Source organism: Schistocerca piceifrons, chromosome 3 (assembly GCF_021461385.2).
Source record: "Schistocerca piceifrons isolate TAMUIC-IGC-003096 chromosome 3, iqSchPice1.1, whole genome shotgun sequence".
Classification (NCBI taxonomy): Eukaryota; Metazoa; Arthropoda; class Insecta; order Orthoptera; family Acrididae; genus Schistocerca; species Schistocerca piceifrons.
The window spans coordinates 272,566,895-272,591,245 of record NC_060140.1 but is presented as its reverse complement, the minus strand read 5'-3'; the positions used below and the strand labels follow the sequence as shown (position 1 = coordinate 272,591,245).

Sequence of the window (24,351 nt, the reverse complement as noted above, 5' to 3'; positions counted from 1 at the left end):
ATAGTGGCACTTCCTCTTACCACTGTACAAAAATTTCTGGCTGCATGAACCTTTTCCCATATTCGACCTTGTTTGGTCCCTGTTGATTGTGATATTAGGTCTGCAGCATAGTCGCCTATTTCCTTAACACTGCTAATTTAAACGTGTCCAGGAGGGTAACAAAAGAAAAATGTCTTTTGTAAACATTACGCTAAAGCTATTTACTTTGTCAATACGATCCAAACTTAAACCTTTCAAGCACAATAGTACCGTAGTCAGAAATCCTAAGAAATACAATGACGTAATTGTTTACTTTATGCTGTAAAAAGTCACAAAATTGTTAAGTAAAATTTATACGGATTGTAATTTTTCAGTAGTAATATTTGCACATAGCGAGCGAGAGAATACGTAAATACCGCGCATGGTTTGTGAAGGCTAGATACAACATTTCGGGTGGCATTAAACTACATCGGGAAAGCCGAATTACCGTGTGTACATACAGGGTGTTTCACAATTCACGTTACAAACTTACAGAGGTTGTAGAGGGGACTTGGTCGATCAAGTTTCACACAGGAGCCCCTGTCCGGAAATGTCATCCGGCGCCTGTGAATGTACGTTTGTGTATACAGAGTGATTCCGTGATGATGTTACGAACTTTCTAGGATGATGTAGGATGATAAATGTATCAATCCGAGTGAAGATTCACTGTACCGGAAACGAATGAGTCGAAAGTTACAAGCGAAAACCATTCTGTTACCTGTGACACTGGAATGCATGTACTGGTACTGTTGTTGCTACGATTGTAGGGTAGGCGACTTTCAGAGGTGGCAGACTAGAACAACACAAGAAAAAGTGTTTACTAAACATGTGTTCCAAAATGCATACCTTAAAAGCTATGAGGAGTTGTCCAATAGAGATTTGTTTCACAGTAACGAAGATTAGCAAGTGTTCGTAGCTCTTCAGGGATGCGTTAAAGAGCCCATGTTTACCCAAACGTGTTTTCCTTCATTTGGCCCATACTACCACCTTTGAAAGTTGCCTACCCTTCAATCTCAGCAACAACAGTACCGGAACACCTATTCCATTGCAGAGGTATCAGAATCGTTTTCGCTTATATTCGACTCGTTCGTTTCCGGTACAGTGACCCTTAACTCAAATTGATACTTTTGCCTCCTATGTCATCCAAGAAAGTTGATAACATCACGGAATCACCTTGTACATACATTCATTTACAGGCGCATGCGCCTATAACTTTGACGCTCTGCAGCGTCGTTGGATGACATTTCCGGACATGGATTCCTATGTAAAACTTGATCTACAAACTCTGTGCGTCTACAAACTCTAGAAGTGTGTAACATGAATTGTGAAACACCCTGTGTAGATGATCACGGACGCTGAAAACCATGTTCCTATCTTGACAATATGCTCTTCCAGAGATAGCGATCTTGTGCTCTTTGGATGTAGTTCTCGTGGACTCATAGACTCGAGCGACTTTCAGGTCAAAATCGACTACTCGAAGTGCGTGCGCCTTTCGTGACTACGTGTAAATCAGCAACAAACTACGACGCGACTGTGTCTATGACGTCGATGATCTATAGATTGTGCCGACTGTGGAGTTCTAAATTTCCGAGTATGCTGGACGCTGCGCATGTGTAGAGACAAAGAACTATGACGCCGTCTGCTAACGTCGGAAGCTATAAGCTGTTCTCATCGGGCTCACCCCCGTTACAGAAATGGATTTTGTGTTTTCGTTTCGTCTTAATCTTTTTTATGTTGTCTGTCTTGCTTTCGTGGCACACAAAACAGTTACACGAGGTCCTGATATTTTTTCCTTCTTACATTTATTCTCCCACAAGAGAGACCAAATATGTGAAAGCAAAAAGTGTTTACGTTTCACAGACGGACAAAACCCCACACTGTGCATAAATAAGAAAATAAATGCATAAATGTGTTTTACCGAAAATTATTTCAACAGCAAGAAAATTAAGAATTATTGGATGAGAAAAATAATTTTCGTTGTTGTTTGGCACTTCGCAAAAAAAACAACATACAGGGGATAAAAGAACAGGGCCCTATTTCCCGCGTTCTACATAATTTCTAATGTTGATTGGCGACTCTGTAGAGTGCTGTGTGCTCAACGACCGTATACGTGAAATTAGACGGAAGGTCAACGTTGGCCGTAATTTTTATGGTTAATTGACAGCATAATCGTTTCATAGCTTTGGTTACTGAAAATAACTTGACGCCAGAGCCTATGAGTTTTAACGTGTACACTACTGCACTGAATATGATCATTACGTGATTGAAAATCGATTATGCTGTCAATTAACCATAAAAATTACGGCCAACGCTGACCTTCCTTCTAATTTCTAACGTGTTTGCAAGTACATATTTTTGTCGACCAAATAAATGTATAAGATCCGAAATGTTTGAATGACACTTTTCCTATTCCTTCAGTTCTCGGGAATGTAGAGAATTTACCACACGACCTTTGCCAAAAGCTTCCACCATAATTCTGCTTTGGTCATTAAAAAACTCTACTGTCACTGTTTGTTCCTACATTTTATTACTATATTTTGATTTTTCCATAAAAATCATAGTCCATCATAACCTCACTTTTACCGTTCAAATGTGACACTCTACACCAAACAAGCGGGCCGAGGTGGCCGAGCGGTTCTAGGCGCTGCAGTCTGGAACCGCGCGACCGCTACGGTCGCAGGTTCGAATCCTGCCTCGGGCATGGATGTGTGTGACGTCCTTAGGTTAGTTAGGTTTAAGTAGTTCTAAGTTCTAGGGGACTGATGACCTCAGAAGTTAAGTCCCATAGTGCTCAGAGCCATTTGAACCATTTGTCGAATCCTTTGTGACCGCATAATTTTAATAATTGGATTCCAATTTTTATCCAGCTGAAAGCCGTTATCACCATTCATTAAATTATCAGCAAGACGTATTTCCACTGATTCTTTATTTACAGAGTCCCAGAAGCTAGAAACCGGTTTCCAGCTTCCAGAAACATAGGTGGGATGTTCGCTACCTCTGTCGCTATGCTCATCTTCAACCTCCAATGTGTGTCAGTTTCCCCTTGATAAACTCTGTCCTTCAGGTATCCCCACAGCGTGGATCACACGCTTTCAAATCCAATGATCGTGTTTGCTACACCATTTGGAACGATCGGCAGATGATTCGGTTGCCTCCACATGTGTTACGGAGTAATCAAGAGCAATGCCTCGATACTTGAAAAAGCAGTAGCACTATTGCTGTTGTTTTGATAGAACAGCTCTACCAGTAAACTCCTACTCACCTTGTCCAGACCCATGTCGACTGCCTGCAACTGCAGTGCATACTGATGCTTGTGTTTCAACCCTACGTCGCTGTACCAGTACCGGCACCTACTGCCAAGTAGTGGCACTGACACTACTAACAACGCAAATCCTGAAGAGTACAATCTGAACATCATTTCTGTGAAGTTGGGTACCCATACGGTAAGAACACACATCAAAAAAAGTTTTGCATCACCGCGTTCCGAGAGTTCCGGAACCTATACAAAAAATTTGAGCCATACACAAGACAGCTTTCAAAACACAGGCAATTCTGGCACTGACTGTAAACGAAAATGACCACTCGAAACAGACGAGACTCAGCACGGGAATAAAACGCCAGGGGCGCTGCAGTAGACGCACTTGTCTCGAGACAAGGGGTTTAGGTTGTCTCACGACGTTGCGCATTTCTCGAATCTTTCTATGTACTTCAGGTCGAGTGGTCCAAAGATGTTTTCTCATGCTTACCCATTCGGAAAACATCTTTTTTTTTTTTTTTTTTGGTAGCGTTTAAGGATTATTTCCCATGCAGCAGCACTGGTTTTTAGTACGGAATATTGCACAATGTTGTTCGCAGTCTAGGGGCCGCTTATGGAAAAATATGCTATGAGCAAAGAGTGTCCCCTAGTTGGGGGACGGAACTGATACGAAGGGCCTCGAGCAGGCGGCGTAGGCAGAGCGGAGCAGAGCTCACGGCAGGACGCGTATTGGGGCCGAGGCCGGCGGCCGGAAGGTACGTGACCCCGGGCCAGCGCTCCCAGCGCCGCGCAGCGGCGGTTCAAGGCCACGCGGTCACTCACCACGTGGCGGGCGCGCGCAGCGGCAGAGGCAGTGGCAGCGGCCGCAGTCAAATGGCGCGAGCGCGCGGGGGCTGCAGGCGGGCGCGCCCGCCGAGGATACTGCTGACGTCACCAGCAGAGGCCGCGCGGAGGTAAACTGGTGGCGGGTTGCCGGCGAGGCCGAGTGAGGCTTCGGGTGTCTACAACGCGGAACAGGCGGCTGCTTCCGCGGGACAATCCCGCTTGCTATCTGTCTACATCTAGACTCCGCAATGACACCTTGCGAAGGGTCGTTTTTGTACCACTGTTACTTCCCAACTTCCTCTCCCTTTCGCGCCGGCCGAAGTGGCCGCGCGGTTCTGGCGCTGCAGTCTGGAACCGCGAGCCGCTACGGTCGCAGGTTTGAATCCTGCCTCGGGCATGGATGTGTGTGATGTCCTTAGGTTAGTTAGGTTTAACTAGTTCTAAGTTCTAGGGGACTAATGACCTCAGCAGTTGAGTCCCATAGTGCTCAGAGCCATTTGAACCATTCTCCCTTTCGCGTATGCCGACCTTCGTGTCCGAGCGCTTCTAGGCGCTTCAGTCTGGGACCGAGCGACCGATACGGTCGCGGGTTCGCATCCTACATGTACATTTATACTCCGCAATCCACACAACAGTGTGTGGCGGAGGTCACTTTATGAGCCACTGTCATTACCTCCCTTTCCTGCACCAGTCGCGTATGGTTCGCTGGAAGCCTCCTGCGCGCTCGAATCTCTCTAATTTTACATTCGTGATCTCCTCGGGAGGTATAAATAGGGGGAAGCAATATATTCGATACCTCATCCAGGAACGCACCCTATCGAAATCTGGACAGCAAGCTACACCGCTAAGCAGAGCGCCTCTCTTCCGGAACCTGCCACTTGAGTTTGCTAAACATCTCTGTAACGCTATCACGCTTACCAAATAACCCTGCGACGTAACGCGCCGCTCTTCTTTGGATCTTCTCTATCTCCTCTATCAACCCGACCTGGTACGGATCCCACACTGATGAGCAATCTTCAAGTATGCTATGCCTCGGGTATGGATGTGTGTGATGTCCTTAGGTTAGTTACGTTTAAGTAGTTCTAAATTCTAGGGGACTGATGACTTCAGATGTTAAGTCCCATAGTCCTTTCGCGTACGGTTCGCGGGAAGAACGATCACTGGTAATCCTACTTGTGGGCTCCAGTCTAACACGGCCTTTTCGATAGCTATGTGTAACAAGAAGCAATACATTGACAGTAGACCATACCGTAGTCCAGGAAGCCCCTCTCGCAGCATCTGCCAAAGGATTTGACTGAGTGTCTCTGTAACACTTCTGCGATCACTAAAAGAACCTGTCACAAAATGTGCTGCTCTTATCTGGAACTTGTCCGTCCTCTATCAATATCTGGTGCGGATTCCAAACTGACGAACAACATTCAAATCTTGGTCGAATGAGTGTTCTGTAAGGTAGTTCCTTTGCTAACGGACTACGTTTCCTGAGAATTCTTCCATTGAATCTCAGTCTAGTATTGAGGTCGTTCCACACGTACTGCCAGATATTTTACGTAGGTCACTGCCTCTAGTGATTGTTCTACAATCGTGTAATCATTTAACAGAGGGTCTCTTTATCCATTCGCAATATGTTACTTTTGTTTATGTCGAGGGCCAGTTGCCACTCCCGCCCCCAAGCGTCGGTGCAGTGCAGTCTTCCTGCATTTCGCTACAGTTTTCAAACGTTGCGACGTCTCTGTATACAACAGCATCATCCGCGGACAGCCTCATGGCCTTTTCCGACGTTATCTATTATCATACGTCATTTACATGTTATACTAAAATGTAGACTTTCACGGCCGGAAATGTCATGTCCATTATAATTATCCGGGCTGTTATGCCGTGGTCGGTTGATGAATTCTGTGTCAATTCCCAATGTTTCGTCCCCGTCCGCAGAGGACGTCTTCAAGGGGGTCTGTAGCTCGATGGAAGGTCCAACGCACTCACTGGCTCGGTACTGACTGCCGCTAAGTTCCGTGTCCTCGCGCTCACGCGCCGAGGCGTGACGTCACGTGTTTTGAAAACGTAAGTGCAATTGGGCACAGTCCGCTGCCGTCGATCGCCGTTGCCATCACCCAGTGGTGGACGGGTGGTACACGTCTTCTTCAACACCGGCATCCATATACCGTTTTATTTCACGCCCTCCTCCTTTCGATTGAAATTATTAGGGTGTTTGTCGATTTCGATTGCCTTCCTTTAGAACTTTTGTAATATCCGCTTGTGGCTGCTAGTACTTGCCTCTCCTCGAAACGAATATGGTGGTTATCTGGCTGGAAAGCATGCTCCGCAACAGCTGATCGTTCCGTTTCTCCTCTTCTACAATTGCCCTTGTGCTCTTCCAAACGTTTTGAAACAGTTCTTTTAGTGGTACCCACATAAACATCTCCACAGCTGCATGGGATCCTCTACACTCCAGCTTTTTCCAGTGGACTGCGAGCGTCCTTGGCAGGCTTAAGGTATTCCTGTATTTTCCTTGTGGGCTTGTAAATTACGGTAATATTCCGCTTCGTCAAGATCGTCCCCACTCTTTCCGTTACATTTTTAACAAACGGCAGGAAAACCTTAGATTCTGCAGTAGCCTGTACGTCACTATGGTTTCTGCGTGGAGATGGAACATCTCCACAATGCACTAATGAAGAACGGATATTCGTCCGCCGAAATAAAACGTGCGTTGAGACAGCCACTGTCACTGGTGCTAGAAGAGCGGCAAGTTGTGTGGCATTCGCTGTGTAGAATCGATTCGGTATCCCGGTATCCCTTGAGGTCCAGTAGCCTTTCCTCTTTTGAGCGATTTCAGTTTCTTTTCTATACCTTGGTCACTTGTTTCAATAACTGTCATTTTGTGGTGGTGGTGGTGGGTAGTGTTTAACGTCCCGTCGACAACAGGGTCATTAGAGACGCAGCGCAAGCTCGGGTTAGGGAAGGATTGGGAAGGAAATCGGCCGTTCCCTTTCAAAGGAACCATCCCGGCATTTGCCTGAAACGATTTAGGGAAATCACGGAAAACCTAAATCAGGATGGCTGGAGACGGGATTGAACCGTCGTCCTCCCGAATGCGAGTCCAGTGTGCTAACCACTGCGCCACCTCGCTCGGTGTGTCATTTTGTCGTTTGTGCGAAGATGTAAAGGAGAAACCAGAGTGCGATCTTCTGTGAAACAGATTCGGAATAAAAAAAGCATAGTATTTTGGGCTTTTCTGTTTTATTCTCTGTTTCTGAGTGTAGGGCAGGGCTTCACAACATACGTGCTCACGGAGCAAGCTGTGAGCAGCAAGGCGCGAGCACGCTACCCCCACTACCGGACCAGAGCGGAGAGTGGGGAAAGTCACGTGGGGCACACAACAGCTGCCGCCAGTCAATGTAAATCCGCGGCCACCTGCAGGTATATCACTCACGAATTATTACTGCGACAAATGAAACAAATAAAGGAGAATGTACACATGCCACATAATTTTATTAGCTTAGTGTATGCCTCTACATTCGCATTAATTTGTGAACTGTTACACAGTAAAAGGTGTCACTGAAGTGTGGGATTCTCTGTTACCTTGTACTTTTTGCCCTTTACAATTGCGTCTATGTTCGGAGTAATTGTTCTTGTGCATTTTAGGCGCAGCGTGCAGTTTAAATTTCGATCAGACAATGCCTTTCTCAGGCGCGTCTTGTTACATTTCATTGCAGATAACAGTTGTTCACAAACATACGTGGAACCGAACATTGATATTATTGTAGCCGCCAGTTTGTGCAAACGAGGAAATCTATCCTGAGGGAAGTGTCTGTAGAATTCCAAAATGTTTTTTTCTTGTTCTGAAATTTGTCTCTGTATTCTCTGTCACACTGCAGGTCAATAATTTCTTGCTGCAGCTCAGGACGAATCTCGTAAATATTCGCTGAATATGGAGAGAACAGATCAAAATCACTGTCTAGTGCTGTCAGATCTTGAAAGCGCTGATCAACTAAACTATATGAATAACGTTCACAGTCTTTGTGAACATCTTGCATGGATGATAATTTAGGAAAATGAGCTAGGTTTCCTGTTTCCAGCTGACTCACCCAAAGTGTCAATTTCATTTAAAAGCTCGTATTCGATCTATGAAATGAGTAATTAGCAGATCTTTACCTTGTAGTAAAATGTTCAAAGCATTCAGATGGCTAGTTAAATCTGCTAAGAACGCGAGATCACATTCAAACGTGCGCGCGCATTTCCCCTCCCTCCCCTCCCTCCCTACTCCGCGACCTTGCAACTGCTCGCGAGCACGTGCCTGAGCAGACGCGAGTACTCGCGCTCAAAACCGGCCAGTTGTTAAGCCCTGGTGTAGGGGCAGGTGGCTTCGATCCGTTTACTGATTTACCTCAAGAGCAAAACTTCTTAGGATTTTGTGTCAAGTCGGTAGACACATGATATCCTTGGTAACAGCTGAATTAATTGCTGTCTTACACGTCAAACTACGTGTAACACAGCTGCTGGTCTATCGGGTGCCCGAAAAATTCTTTTTAAATTTTTTTCCCAATTACCGTGTGTTTCGGATGTTCCATGTCCTGGACTTCACCGTAGCCACATTTTTATCTGCTTCGTTTTTGAGGCTCTATTTAATTAGATTTATTTTGACTGGCTGTACTCCGGTTCTGATGGATTCAGTCTTCTCCAAATCTTCCACTCTGATTTATTGGTGCTGGGCACCTCTTGCGAGGCAGCGTTGTCCATCGAGGACTATCCAGCCCCTCTACATCGTATGCACCAAAAGGCGACAACAATATGCACGTACGGCGAAGAAGGATCCCATGAGCCTGTGGTTCTACAATGTACCAATTATAGGGACACAAGACAGGCGAATGACATCGATGTGTTCAGCTACAACTAAATGCAGGATGTTATAAAATTAAATTTTATACTTTGAAATATTCCCTACCGATCTATATAATAAAATGTGTGTACCTATCACATATGTCGCTAAGAAATGAACATTTTTAGATTAAAATGTTGATATGAAACGCTATCACTAACATTACTTGTAAAGCAAGAAGAAATTGTAAGTCTGTCTGTAAACATTAAGAAATATTAGTAAACCATGTATGTAAGGATAACATATCTGTCAGCACTTTAAACGGAATTATAATGTTATTCAAAGATTGTAATAGTATTAAGTTTATGGAACTATCAGTTCTCACTCTTTCTTGTCACCTACCCTTTTCTTCTTATCATAGTATGTATTTTATTTTTTCCTATTTCGTCTATTCCCTCCTTCCACGTTATTTACAAGGTAAATAAAACTGCCCGCAATAAAACAATGAAATGAAAGGTAGGCAAAACGAGAGATACAGGTATCACCCGCCTGCACGTGGCGATGGTGTGTCTGGCTGTCGCGTTGGTAGGTCCTAATCTACTAGCTACAGGTTCCTTCAGTCCTTGCATCCAGACACAGCAGGTAAGATGTCATACGACCCACCGTAAGAAATTAGATGATGGGACGCAAAATATCTGCAGTAAGTCGAAAAAATAAGTCCTTTAGGAGCTCATTTACTCAGTGCTGAGGAATCTCTTAAATTTGACAGACCCACTTGAAGGACTATGTAGGGGGTGGCGCTCATCGAATGTCTTGTTTTAATTTTTCTGTTCACTCATGTGCAACTCTTCGCGACTCAGGACGTGAGAATGAGGCTGCTTTATGTAGCTTTCCCACTTGGTCTGGGTTTCACGCATCCTGTTGTTAGTCTGCTTGCGTCATTAGGATTCTATTGACATTTTTGGCGTGTTCAGATCTGGACCATAAGGGGCGTGCTTATTCCAACGGAGAAATATGAAGTGCTTTGACTGTTGTTATTAGCATAGTTGGTCTATCTCCCTACTGGCTCGCTATTTTCCTCAAGATGTTGCTCTTGGCGGCAATTTTTTGGCTCACCACCTAGCAGTGATAAGTGATAACCGTATATCAGTAGCTGAGCGATTGTTCAGCACGACAAGCAGGTACACCGATTTCTCTCTCTCTCTCTCTCTCTCTCTTTTTAGTTGAGGGAGTTCTCTTGGTAACATTCAGACACGCGTCTTCATATGGAAAGATTACATGACGACGGCTCTTTCGTCCCCTGCAAGAGCAGCTTCGAGGAATTAGTTCGTATGTTTTCCCGAAGCTATTCATGTAGGGGAAATAAATTCGCCTGCCTATCTTTCATGGTAGACATCATTCTATACACGTCCGACAATGTGAGTGAAATGTGCTTGACCTCCCTAGGCATGAACCACCTTCTCCTCCCATTCTCAAGAGAACCTCGTTCAGTAGTCTGTAAGTGTGTTCAGAATAAAGTTTTTCGTGGCATCAGTTGTAAGATGTGCTTGCGAGAACATATGGACTACGCACGTAGTTATCTAGGCTGTGATAATTCTTTTGTATAAGAAAAGGAATTCCTGTTTTTTTTTTTTTTTTTTTTTTTTTTTACTTTGCGCGGAATAAATGAACAACTGGCTAATAATACGCAAGTCTTTTGAACCAGCTGAATGAAAATTAAAAAAACAAATGAGAAAGGACCAAGAACCGAAAATGTAAAAAAAAAATCTACCTTCAAGAAAATGCTACAATCCACAAGTATGGTTATTCACAGGGAAACTTGAAGTCTTTTAAGTATTGAAGGATTTCCCGATTCATCAGATCTGGCGTCATCTGACAGAAAACGATTTGAGTCCAATGAAGACAGTTGGCAGCTGTTAATGGGCGTCTTACACATTCAGACCACCTCTTCACGGATGGAATTTGGAAAATTTGGAATTTTGTGGTCAGTTCCTATGGAACCAAACTGCTGAGGTCATCGGTCCCCAGGGTTACACACTACTTAATTTAACTTAAACTAGCTTACGCTAAGGACAGCACACACACCCATGGCCGATGGTGGACTCGAACCTCCGACGAGGGGAGCCACGCGAACCATGGCAAGGCACCCAAGACGGCGCGGCTACACCGCGCGGCATGGATGAAAAGCAATGAAAAAAAAAAATATTGTGATTTAAATTCTCAGATTCTCCTCGTATTACAAACACCTTTATGATATGTAAGTCAGTACCATTACAAGCGACAAATACATTGCGAAGAGTGCTCTATGTTGTCGCGGCTGCAGGGCAGCACTGTTGACTCACAGAATCGCAGTGGTTCGTCGCACGCTGACGTACTTCCGTCATTAAAGTGCGTAGGCATTTGAGAGCCGATCACCTCCTGGCCCACTCGTGAGAACGTTGCTCGAGAGAGTGTACGTTCCCAGAATGAGATTTTCACTCTGCAGCGGAGTGTGCGCTGATCTGAAACTTCCTGACAGATTAAAACTGCGTGCCGGACCGAGACTCGAACTCGGGACCTTTGCCTTTCGCGGGCAAGTGCTCTACCAACTGAGCTACCCAAGCACGACCCACGCCCCATCCTCACAGCTTTACATCTGCCAGTACCTGGAAACATCCTCCAGGCTGTGGGTAAGCTATGTCTCCGCAATATCCTTTCTTTCAGGAGTGCTGGTTGTGCGATGTTCGGAGGAGAGCTTCTGTAAAGTTTGGAATGTAGGAGACAAGGTACTGGCGGAATTAAAGCTGTGAGGACGGGGCGTGAGTCGTGCTTGGGTAACCCAGTTGGTAGAGCACTTGCCCGCGAAAGGCAAAGGTCCCGAGTTTGAGTCTCGGTGCGGCACACAGTTTCAATCTGTCAGTAAGTTTCATATCAGCGGACACTCCGATACAGAGTGAAAATCTCATTCTGGAAACATCCCCTAGGCTGTGGCTAAGCCATGTCTCCGCAATATCCTTTCTTTCAGGAGTGCTAGTTGTGCAATGTTCGCAGGAGAGCTTCTGTAAAGTTTGGAATGTAGGAGACAAGGTACTGGCGGAATTAAAGCTGTGAGGACGGGGCGTGAGTCGTGCTTAGGTAACCCAGTTGGTAGAGCACTTGCCCGCGAAAGGCAAAGGTCCCGAGTTTGAGTCTCGGTGCGACACACAGTTTCAATCTATCAGTAAGTTTCATATCAGCGGACACTCGGATACAGAGTGAAAATCTCATTCTGGAAACATCCCCTAGGCTGTGGCTAAGCCATGTCTCCGCAATATCCTTTCTTTCAGGAGTGCTAGTTGTGCGATGTTCGCAGGAGAGCTTCTGTAAAGTTTGGAATGTAGGAGACAAGGTACTGGCGGAATTAAAGCTGTGAGGACGGGGCGTGAGTCGTGCTTGGGTAACCCAGTTGGTAGAGCACTTGCCCGCGAAAGGCAGAGGTCCCGAGTTTGAGTCTCGGTGCGGCACACAGTTTCAATCTGTCAGTAAGTTTCATATCAGCGGACACTCCGATACAGAGTGAAAATCTCATTCTGGAAACATCCCCTAGGCTGTGGCTAAGCCATGTCTCCGCAATATCCTTTCTTTCAGGAGTGCTAGTTGTGCAATGTTCGCAGGAGAGCTTCTGTAAAGTTTGGAAGGTAGGAGACGAGGTACTGGCAGATGTAAAGCTGTGAGGACGGTGCGTGAGTCGTGATTGGGTAGCTCAGATGGTAGAGCACTTGCCCGCGAAAGGCAAAGGTCCCGCGTTCGAGTCTCGGTCCGGCACACAGTTTTAATCTGCCAGGAAGTTTCATATCAGCGCACACTCCGCTGCAGAGTGAAAATCTCATTCTGGAAACATCCCCTAGGCTGTGGCTAAGCCATGTCTCCGCAATATCCTTTCTTTCAAGAGTGCTAGTTGTGCAATGTTCGCAGGAGAGCTTCTGTAAAGTTTAGAAGGTAGGAGACGAGGTACTGGCAGATGTAAAGCTGTGAGGACGGGGCGTGATTCGTGATTGGGTAGCTCAGATGGTAGAGCACTTGCCCGCGAAAGGCAAAGGTCCCAAGTTTGAGTCTCGGTGCGGCACACAGTTTTAATCTGTCAGGAAGTTTCAGTGTGTACGTTGCTCGTGAGCACGCTGCTGATTTTTCCGGCGATCACAAACGGGCGCTAAGAGACAACGGGGACGGTAGTGTTGCGTGCTTTCAAGCACCTACCCGCTCGCGAGCAGTGTGGTTCACAGCATGCGCAGACTTTCTAGTAGAGACTGACGAAACGCTCGCCTGTATGTTACAAGTACACACTTATGAGGAAAAAAATAACCACCTGCTTAACAAGCTGTCTGTCCGTCTTTGGAACGAAATACATAACTGATTCTGCGTATCAGAGATCCGACAGTTCGTTGGTAGGTCTGTGGTGGTATTCGGCATTAGATGTCCACGCACACATCATGTGATTCGCGTAAATAACGGGTCACTGATTTGCGTACACGGTGATGGCGCTCGATAGCGAAATGGATGAGTTCCACATGATTTGCATCAGAAGAATGTGATTCCCAAGACGTGAGTTCACTATAATGCTTCCCAAACCACTGTAGCACGGTTCTGGCTCCGGGACACGGACAATTATACTGCTGAAAGATGACGTCGCCGTCGGGAAAGACATCAAGCATGGAGAGATGCTGGCGGTTTGCAGGTCCCACGCAAGCGCAGGAGAATGTCTCCCTCAGCACAATACTGCTCCACCCAGCCTGCGTCCGTGGCGCGCTGCACGTTTCGAGCCGCCGTTCACCTCGATGACGGCGTTTGAGGAGACGATCCGCGATCTAGTGTAGCAAAAATGTGATTCACCCGAAGAGTCGATACGTTTCCATTGAGCGACGGTCGAATCCCGATGATCCCGTGCCCATTTCAATCGTAACTGACCATGTCGTTGGGTCAACACTTGAACACGTAGCAGTAGTCTGCTGCGGGGCTCTAAAATGGTTCAAATGGCTCTGAGCACTATGAGACAACATCTGAGGTCATCAGTCCCCTAGACTTAGAACTACTTAAACCTAACTAACCTAAGGACATCACACACATCCATGCCCGAGGCAGGATTCGAACCTGCGACCGTAGCAGTCACGCGGTTCCGGACTGAAGTGCCTAGAACCGCACGGCCACCGCGGCCGGCTCTGCGGGGCTCTATTTTCAACAATGTACGATGAACGGTCGTAATGTATAATAGGCAAACATCCACCCAAACCATCACACAGGAATTCCAAAGTGCATCAGGACCCACTGCAAGTACTATGACAGTTAGGTGGGAGTTGAGAGAACTGGAATCTCATGGTCGTGCGGCTGCTCATAAGCCACACATCACACCGGTAAATGCCAAGCGACGCCTCGCATGGCGTAAGGGGCGTGTACATTGGAAGATTGAAAAGTGGAAAGACTTTGTGTGGAGTGACGGATCACGGTGCACAATGTGGTGATGCGATGACAGGATCTGGGTATGGCGAATGCCCGGTGAACGTCATCTGCCAGCGTGTGTAGTGCCAACAGTAAAATTCGAAGGCGGTGGTGTTATGGTATGGTTGTGTTTTTCATGCAGGCAGCTTGCACCGCTTGTTGTTTTGCGTGGCACTATCACAGCATAGGCCGACATTGATGTTTTAAGCACCTTCTTGCTTCTCACGGTTGAAGAGCAATTCGGGGATGGCGATTGCACCTTTCGACACGATCGAACACCTGTTCATAATGGATGACCTGTGTCGGAGTGGTTACACGACAATAACATCCTTGTAATGGACTGGCCTGCACAGAGTCCTGACATGAGTTCTATAGAACACCTTTGGGATATTTTTCATTGCCGATTTCGTGCCAGGTCTCACCGACCGACATCGATACCTCTCCTCATTGCAGCACTCCGTGAATAATGGGCTGCCGTTCACCAAGAAACCTTCCAGCACCTGATTGAACGTATGTGAGATGCCATGTTAAACCCGCAGGACAGGACAAGTGGTAGGAATTGTGGAAGGGGGCCAGCATGAGCGGGTGGCAGTTACAGTCCATACATAACACTTCATTTAGTTGTCCAAACATTACAGCGCAACTTCTAAGCTTGACTGTCGACAGAAAACGTCTTTAATTTTAAAACGGGTGAAACTCATGGATTAACTACAACTGCTATTATTTTTTATTTTTATGTATTATTATTATTATTATTATTTTATTATTATTATTTTTTTTGAGACAGACGGCTTTAGGCTTTAACCTTAAATAGTACTCTACTGGCCATTTAAATTGCTACACTAAGAATAAATGCAGATGGCAAACGGGTATTCATTGCACAAGTATATGGTACTAGAACTGACATGTGATTACATTTTCACGCAATTTGGGTGCATAGATCCTGAGAAATCAGTACCCAGAACGACCACCTCTGGACGTAATAAAGTCCTTGATACGCCTGGGCATTGAGACAAAAAATGGTTCAAATGGCTCTGAGCACTATGGGACTCAACTGCTGAGGTCCGTAACGGTCTTGCGGTTCCAGACTGCAGCGCCTTTAACCGCACGGCCACTTCGGCCGGCGGCATTGAGTCAAGCCGGCCGGAGTGGCCGTGCGGTTCAAGGGGCTACAGTCTGGAACCGAGCGACCGCTACGGTCGCAGGTTCGAATCCTGCCTCGGGCATGGATGTGTGTGATGTCCTTAGGTTAGTTAGGTTTAATTAGTTCTAAGTTCTAGGCGACTGATGACCTCAGAAGTTAAGTCGCATAGTGCTCAGAGCCATTTGAACCATTTGAACCATTGAGTCAAACAGAGCTTGGATGGCGTGTACAGGTACAGCTACCCATGCAGCCTCAACACGATACCACAGTTCATCAAGAGTAGTGACTGGCGTATTGTGACGCGCCAGTTGCTCGGCCACCATTCACCAGACGTTTTCAGTCGGTGAAAGATCTGGGGAATGTGTTGGCCAGGGCACCAGTCGAACATTTTCTGTATCCAGAAAGGCCCTTACAGGATCTGCAACATGCGGTCGTGCATTATCCTGCTGGAATGTAGGGTTTCTCAGGGATCGAATGAACGGTAGAGCCACGGGTCGTAACACATCTGAAATGTAATGTCCACTGTTCAAAGCGCCGTCAGTGCGAAAAAGAGGTGACCGAGATGTGTAACCATTGGCACCCCATAGCATCACGCCGGGTGATACGCCAGTATGGTAATGACGAATACATGCTTCCAATGTGCGTTCACCGCGATGTCGCCAAACACGGATGCGACCATCACGATGCTGTAAACAGAACCCGGATTCGTCCGAAAAAATGACGTTTTGCCATTCGTACATCCAGGTTCGTCGTTGAGTACACCATCGCAGGCGCTCCTGTCTGTGATGCAGCGTCAAGGGTAACCGCAGCCATGGTCTCCGAGTTGATAGTCCATGCTGTTGCAAACGTCGTCGAACTGTTCGTGCAGATGGTTGTTCTCTTGCAAAGTCCCCATCTGTTGAATCAGGGATCGAGACGTGGCTGCACGATCCGTTACAGCCATGCGGATAAGATGCCTGTCATCTCGACAGCTAGTGATACGAGGTCGTTGGGATCCAGCACGGCGTTCCGTATTACCCGTCTGAACCCACCGATTCCATATTCTGCTAACAGTCATTGGATCTCGACCACCGCGAGCAGCAATGTCGCGGTACGATAAACCGCAATCGCGATAGGCTACAATCCCACCTTTATCAAAGTCGGAAACGTGATGGTACGCATTTCTCCTCGTTACACGAGGCATCACAACAGCGTTTCACCAGGCAACGCCCGTCAACTACTATTTGTGTATGAGAAATCGGTTTGAAACTTTCCTCATGTCAGCACGTTGTAGGTGTCGCCACCGGCGCCAACCTTGTGTGAATGCCCTGAAAAGCTAATCATTTGCATATCACTGCATCTTCTTCCTGTAGGTTAAATTTCGCGTGTGTAGCACGTCATCTTCGTGGTGCAGCTATTTTAATGGCCAGTAGCGTATTTAAGGCCAAGCGATGTAAGACTTGTCTAGTCAGATAGATTAAGTTTTTCATAGTGGCTGAAGGCCCATAAATTTAATACGACATAACTACAATAACCTTTCAATAGGCAGAAGGCCCAAGCCTTATGACCAATAAGAAACCTTACTTCAAACGGCTGAAGGTCTTTGTTTAAAATAAAGCTGCAACCAATTTTCCAAGGCAGAAGTCCCAAAGCTTTTAACCTTAAATAGTATTTAATCCCAAGTGATGTAAGACTTGATAAGTGTGAATCCAGAATGTTAAAGCGGCTGAAGCCCATCATTTTAAGAACAACACAACTACAATAAATTTTCAACAGGCAGAAGGCCCACAGTTTTATCTTGATAGAGTGTAATACTTGATAAATAAGAACCTTAAACCTTACAGTGGCTGAAGGCCCATGCCTTTTAAAAACGATACAACGAGAATAAATTTTCAACAGGCAGACAGCTCACAACTTTATGCTCAAATGTGTAATACTTGATAAGTAGGATCCTTTAAACTTAAAGCGGCTGATGGCCGATGCTTTTAAAACCAATACACTACAGTAAATTTTCAACAGGCCGAAAGCCCACAGCTTTATCTTCCAAAAGGTAATACTTGATAAGTAAGATCCTTAAAACTTAAAGCGGCTGAAAGGCGATGCTTTTAAAAACAATACACTACAATAAATTTTCAACAGGCAGAAGGCCCAAGCTTTATCTTCAGACAACGTAAGAATTGCTCAATTTAGAAAAATTTACTTTTAAAACGGCTGAAGGGCTTTGTTTTTTAAAAACACAATTACAAGTATACAAATTCCAATCATCGGTTATGAGCCATTAAAAATACACAGTTAAACGCTAATAATAAGGCAGTATAGACAATGGCGCTCAGAAGTTTCCACGGGGCTCGGTCTGCCCTTTAAATCGTAACGTTCGCTTAGGTGAGACAAGAAGTCGGCCCAACTTTACTCGATCCGCCAGCAACACAACTAAGAGATAGTCAGGGATCCATCGACAAGACGATTTGCTAACCACCGACCAGTATACGAGAATTCCAAAGCTAAAACGTTACCGATATAGCCGCCCACAACCAAAAATACATTAAGCTGTCAAAAACTACACACCATGTTGGACAGCGACAACAGGTAAGGAAAGGAGACGGCCGGAATTTACGTCAACGACCAGGGCAGGTAAGCGGAACACTAACGGCCACAAGGCAAAAAATTCCGCTGGTGCACTTGAATTTCAAACCGACAAATATAGTTAATTCCACCACACGGCGGCTAAAATCTTCACCAACTCGAACACTCGCTGTTGCTCCCAGGAATACTGCCAACAGCAAACCACCAACGAAGGGGGCAACGTGAACAGGCGTAGCTTCGGTAATAAAATCACCACTCAACTTTCATGTCCTGGGTCGGTGAGCCACGAACCTCGAAGCACTCGGAACAGCTCCCACACTGCGTAGAGACCGCCAGCGGGCCCGGCCGACTGCGCCGCGCGGAGACTTGCTTGCTGATCTGCTCCAACCGACCGACATGCCAGTACGCCAACAACATTTAAAACAAGTTGTCAGTGGAAATGACACCAACTACACACACAGTTTGACAAACACTTGCACGAATACTTGAACGACACTCAGCAGTGGCTGTGCGATGACGAAGACAAATCGGGAGTCGATACACACACACACAGCCAACCCGTAAACGATCGGCGAGCCAATTCACGTCGTCCAGTAGGACGACCGACCGACGATCCACGAAGACCGTCCCCGGCTCAAGTGATGCGTGGCGGCAACGGTCGGGCGAGCCATGGACATCCAGACCTCACTGTTGCTCCAACCCGACTGAACTAGTACCGCGTTCCAACACACGACTGGTAGGTCCGAACTGCACTCCTGGCGCGTTCCAACCGACTCCACGAGAGACAACAACCGGGAAGTAATCACACTGCAGCAAAGATAAAATGTGAGGGCTATATCGATAGGCGCTGCTGCTGCCGCTGATGGGCAGACAAAGCAGCAACTCAGTGACAACAGAAATTGAAACTAACATAACGGGGTGGCAACACGAAAAAAACAGAATGTAAAATAAGAGATGGCACAAGCGCGAACCACGCACAGCTCAGTATGCTTGCGTGAGTGGAAGCTGTCATCAAGGCTAAGAGTGGGCCAACACTGTATTGAATTCCAGCATTACCGATGGAGGGCGCCACGAACTTGTAAGTCTTTTTGAGCCAGGTGTAGATACTTTCGATCACATAGTGTATACTCTCTCCCAAGCGTAATGAGGACTCGGCTATGCTTCCTTGAGTATTACGCTAAAGTGTAGGCGAGTTCAGATTAATGAGAAATAACAAAATGAAACGGCTGGGATAACCTTAAAAATAGTGCAGTATCATATCGTAAATAAAAAATAATTTGTACAGTAGGAGACATGTGGTTTACTTTAGTAGCTGTATCTACTCGAACGGTCTAGAAACATGGCAGCAGGCCGAACACAGTCATATGAGGAAGCACAGAGTTATGAACAGCCAAAACGAAACTACTGGCCATTAAAATTGCTACACCAAGAAGAAATGCAGATGATAAACGGGTATTCATTGGACAAATATATTATACTAGAACTGACATTTGATTTCATTTTCACGCAATTTGGGTGCATAGATCCTGAGAAATCAGTACCCAGAACAACCACCTCTGGTCGTAATAACGACCTTGATACGCGTGGGCATTGAGTCAAACAGAGCTTGGATGTCGCGTACAGGTACACTGCCCATACAGCTTCAACACGATACCACAGTTCATCAAGAGTAGTGACTGGCGTATTGTGACGAGCCAGTTGCTCGGCCACCATTGACCAGACGTTTTCAATTAGTGAGAGATCTGGAGAATGTGCTGGCCAGGGCAGCAGTCGAACATTTTCTGTATCCAGAAAGGCCCGTACAGGACCTGCAACATGCGGTCGTGCATTATCCTGCTGAAACGTAGGTTTTCGCAGGGATCGAATGAAGGGTAGAGCCACGAGTCGTAACACATCTGAAACGTAACGTCCACTGTTCAAAGTGCCGTCAATGCGAACAAGAGGTAATCGAGACGTGTAACCAATGGCACTCCATACCATCACGCCGCATGATAGGCAAGTATGGCGATGACGAATACACGCTTCCAATGTCCGTTCACCGCGATGACGCCAAACACGGATACGACCATCATGATGCTGTAAACAGAACCTGGATTCTGGATTCATCCGAAAAAATGACGTTTTGCAATTCGTGCACGGCCGGCCGCGGTGGCCGTGCGGTTCTAGGCGCTGCAGTCCGGAACCGCGGGACTGCTACGATCGCAGGTTCGAATCCTGCCTCGGGCATGGATGTGTGTGCTGTCCTTAGGTTAGTTAGGTTTAAGTAGTTCTAAGTTCTAGGGGACTGATGACCTAAGATGTTAAGTCCCATAGTGCTCAGAGCCATTTGAACCATTCGTGCACCCAGGTTCGTCGTTGAGTACACCATCGCAGGCGCTCCTGTCTGTGATGCACCGTCAAGGGTAACCGCAGCCATGGTGTCCGAGCTGATAGTCGATGCTGCTGCAAACGAATTGTTCGTGCAGATGGTTGTTGTCTTACAAACGTCCCCATCTGTTGACTCAGGGATCGAGACGTGGCTGCACGTCCCGTTACAGCCATGCGGATAAGATGCCTGTCGACCGCTAGTGATACGAGGCCGTTGGGATCCAGCACGGCGTTCCGTATTACCCTCATGAACCCACCGATTCCATATTCTGCTAACAGGCATTGAATCTTGACCAACGCGAGCAGCAATGTCGCGATACGATAAAGCGCAATCGCGATAGCCTACAGTCCGGCCTTTATCAAAGTCGGAAACGTGATGGTACGCATTTCTCCTCCTTAAACGAGGTATCACAACAACGTTTCACCAGGCAACGCCGGTCAACTGCTGTTTGTGTACGGGAAATCGGTTGGAAACTTTCCTCACGTCAGTACGTTGTAGGTGTTGCCATCGGCACCAACCTTGTGAGAATGCTCTGAAAAGCTAATCATTTGCATATCACAGCATCTTCTTCCTGTCGGTTAAATTTCGCGTCTGTAGCACGTCATCTTCGTGGTGTAGCAATTTTAATGGCCAGTAGTGTAAATTCTAGCCCAAATCTTCAGGATTCAGTTGACGAAGACCATCAAATCTGACTGAGACAATGGATACGTAATCAGTGTCGCACGGGAGAGAGGACTGAGACAAGGAAACACAGAGGAATACGTCAGACAGATCACTTTTTGATATGACAGGTTTGGCGCAGGCTGCTATGTATCACAGGCGTCGACGTTAAGCTGAGAAATGGAGATAACTTACAATAAGAGTATAAATTGATCATGTGTGCAAACTACACCCCATAACCGACACTCGAAACGGCTTTGAGAGAAGTCGATAAAGGAATCACATTCGATGGTATACCTTTTGAACGCATGTCTTTGCTCATCAGCAACTAAAGGAAAGATAGTGCACATACCATCTTCAACAGGGACACACTCCAGAGATCACGACATTCTACACCACTTTTTGGTGCCATTCGTGGCAAGCAATCAGGGGCTTACATGTCAGCAACATAAAGCTCGCACACACACGGCGAAAGTTTCTATCACTTCATCTTGGCCAGCAAGGTCGCCGGATCTCTCCCCAACTGAACATTTGGAGCATTTGGGGCAGAGCCCTCCGACAATCTTGGGATTTTTGACGATCTAATTCGCCAATTAGACAAAACTTGGCACGATGTCCGTCTGGAGGCCACGCAACAACTCTATCAGTCACGGCAAGCCGAATAACTGCTTGCATAAGAGCCAGAGGTGGTCCAGCGCGTTACTGATCTTCAGCTTGTGGAACACTTTCTGTTTTGAATAAATGTTACAATTTTCCTGAACTGTAATAATTTCTTTGTCTGTACGTGTGCGTCACATCTACCGATTTCGTCCCACTCGCATAATTTTTTTGTCGTGTGTCATTCTTTTCGTCTTAGAGTGTATGTATAGAAGTCCACGGCCGCGTTGTTCTGTCTGCACACGGAGGCTAATCCAAGGAATTTCTGTACGGATTTTGATACTATTTTCCCAGATATAAAGACTGATACACGAGGAAAGTTTGTGTACATAATTTACAGATATTTCATGGAAACTGGTTGAAATGTGATGCTGTTTGCCGATTACGTTGCGACTCCTAAGAACTTTCGTGGTGTCCACTGCTGAAATCATTCAAGATATACGAAAGCGATACGGAGTAATTGTTTCTCTCAAGTAGATATAAATAAAAGTCTACGACACTATATGTCTACCTATTACGACAAAACCCGCAGTAACAAACTGAATAGCTTGGAAGATACACGACGAAAAACTTCAAATTAAGTATTTTAGGTAACAAAATACGAATCTTTACTATCAAAATAAAAATAATGCTCATGTTACCTAATCTAGGCAAGACCTCCGGCGCTGGACTCTTAGTGCTAACGTGCGAAGCTGGAATTGTTCACTAGTAAGATGTTGTTGTTGTTGTCTTCAGTGCAGAGACTGGTTTGATGCAGCTCTCCATGCTACTCTGTCCTGTGCAAGCTTCTTCATCTCCCAGTACCTACTGCAACCTACATCCTTCTGAATCAGTTTAGTGTAATCATCTCTTGGTCTCCCTCTACGATTTTTACCCTGCACGCTGCCCTCCAATACTAAATTGTTGATCCCTTGATGCCTCAGAATATGTCCTACCAACCTATCCCTTCTTCTATTCAAGTTGTGCCACAAATTTCTCTTCCCTATTCAATACCTCCTCGTTAGTTATGTGATCTACCCATCTAATCTTCAGCATTCTTCTGTAGCACCACATTTCGAATGCTTCTATTCTCTTCTTGTCCAAACTATTTATCGTCCACGTTTCACTTCCATACATGGCTACACTCCATACAAATACTTTCAGAAACGACTTCCTGACACTTAAATCTATACTCGATGTTAACAAATTTCTCTTCTTCAGAAACGCTTTCCTTGCCATTGTCAGTCTACATTTTATATCCTCTCTACTTCGACCATCATCAGTTATTTTGCTCCGCAAATAGCAAAACTCATTTACTTCTTTAAGCGTCTCATTTCCTAACCTAATTCCCGCAGCATCACCCGATTTAATTCGACTACATTCCATTATCCTCGTTTTGCTTTTATTGATGTTTATCTTATATCCTCCTTTCAAGACACTGTCCATTCCGTTCAGCTGCTCTTCCAGGTCCTTAGCTGTCTCTGACAGAATTACAATGTCATCGACGAACCTCAAAGTTTTTACTTCTTCTCCATGGATTTTAATTCCTACTCCGAATTTTTCTTTTGTTTCTAGTAAGAGATAAGTGTAATATAAGAACTGAAGCATGCTGCATGTAAATTTTTTTATGAACTTGAAAAACGTGTTCGGGAAAACAAGTACCTGTTCAACTGCTGACATACACACGCTCGGCGTCTGAAATATTGTTCTCAGGGCCTCGCCTTCGAACAGATTAAGCGCGTATGGGATGATGATGTACCACTGAATACTAGAAACATGGACTGGTAATGAGACCTATGGTAAAGTCCTCAAGTCGATAATATAGTGAAACGAAGAAATTTAGCATATTACGCCCCATCTTTAGAAGCTGGAAGTACACAGTCTTGCGGATTACTATTGAAGGAAAACGTTGCAATGGACCGAATCCTTTGAACTGTACTGAGGCAAATTTCATGACCGCAGAATATCTGACAGTGGATCGACGCTAAGGACACCGGCACGTCGCATAATGGGGACGAATATAGTTAAAATTAATCCACGTGGTTGCCGAACTGCTGTAAGGAGATGGAACCCAGTGCAGAGGAGGGAGAAATGGAGGGTCGGATGCTTGGGACGATGACATGGGCAGTCGATCTCAAGTGTGACGCCAGAGCGGCGTCGACGTCACGGCAGCGGTGACGCAGACGATGACTAGTAGGCGACGGCGGCGACCTTGCCTGGAACGACGCCCGCGCCGATCGCTGGAGGAACCGGTTCCGTTCCCGCGAACGCGCCGCCGCCGCCGTCAATGGAGGAGCGGAGTCACGCGCCATTCAGGCAGTGGCTGCGGAGCCAACGGCCGTCGGCGGCGCATGCGCAGACGGAAGCGGCTGCTGGGCGCAGCGCCAGTCACTGCCAAGGTCTGGGCTGACACTCGCCAATACCGACCCCCGCCCCCTCCCAACTCAGCTACTTTAGACACAGGGTTATCTGGTCGACAACTCTTCGTTAAAATCGGAAATCCGTTCATATAAATAAAGGGTATATCAAAAAGAATCATCCGATTTTTAAAAATGAGAAGTATAATGTTATTTGAGACATGTACGCGGACGACGTACTGTTGGAACGAACAAACTCTC

The 24,351-nt window shown here is 46.1% G+C and overlaps 1 protein-coding gene and 1 non-coding gene across 2 annotated transcripts in view; both read right to left on the bottom strand.

Moving 5' to 3' along the window:
* LOC124788586 (wiskott-Aldrich syndrome protein family member 1-like) overlaps nt 1–24,045 on the bottom strand; it is a 149,213-nt gene extending 125,168 nt beyond the window's left edge. Inside the window, exons 1-2 of the mRNA XM_047255857.1 lie at nt 23,945–24,045; nt 4,097–4,275 (exon numbers count right to left, since the gene is read on the bottom strand). Of these exons, the coding sequence (XP_047111813.1) occupies nt 4,097–4,275; nt 23,945–24,045 (280 nt within the window). The remainder of the gene's footprint in view (nt 1–4,096; nt 4,276–23,944) is intronic.
* Nucleotides 11,439–11,515, bottom strand: Trnas-cga. Its single transcript has one exon. It is a non-coding gene; the product is annotated as a tRNA-Ser (tRNA).
* Nucleotides 24,046–24,351: the final 306 nt, after the last annotated feature.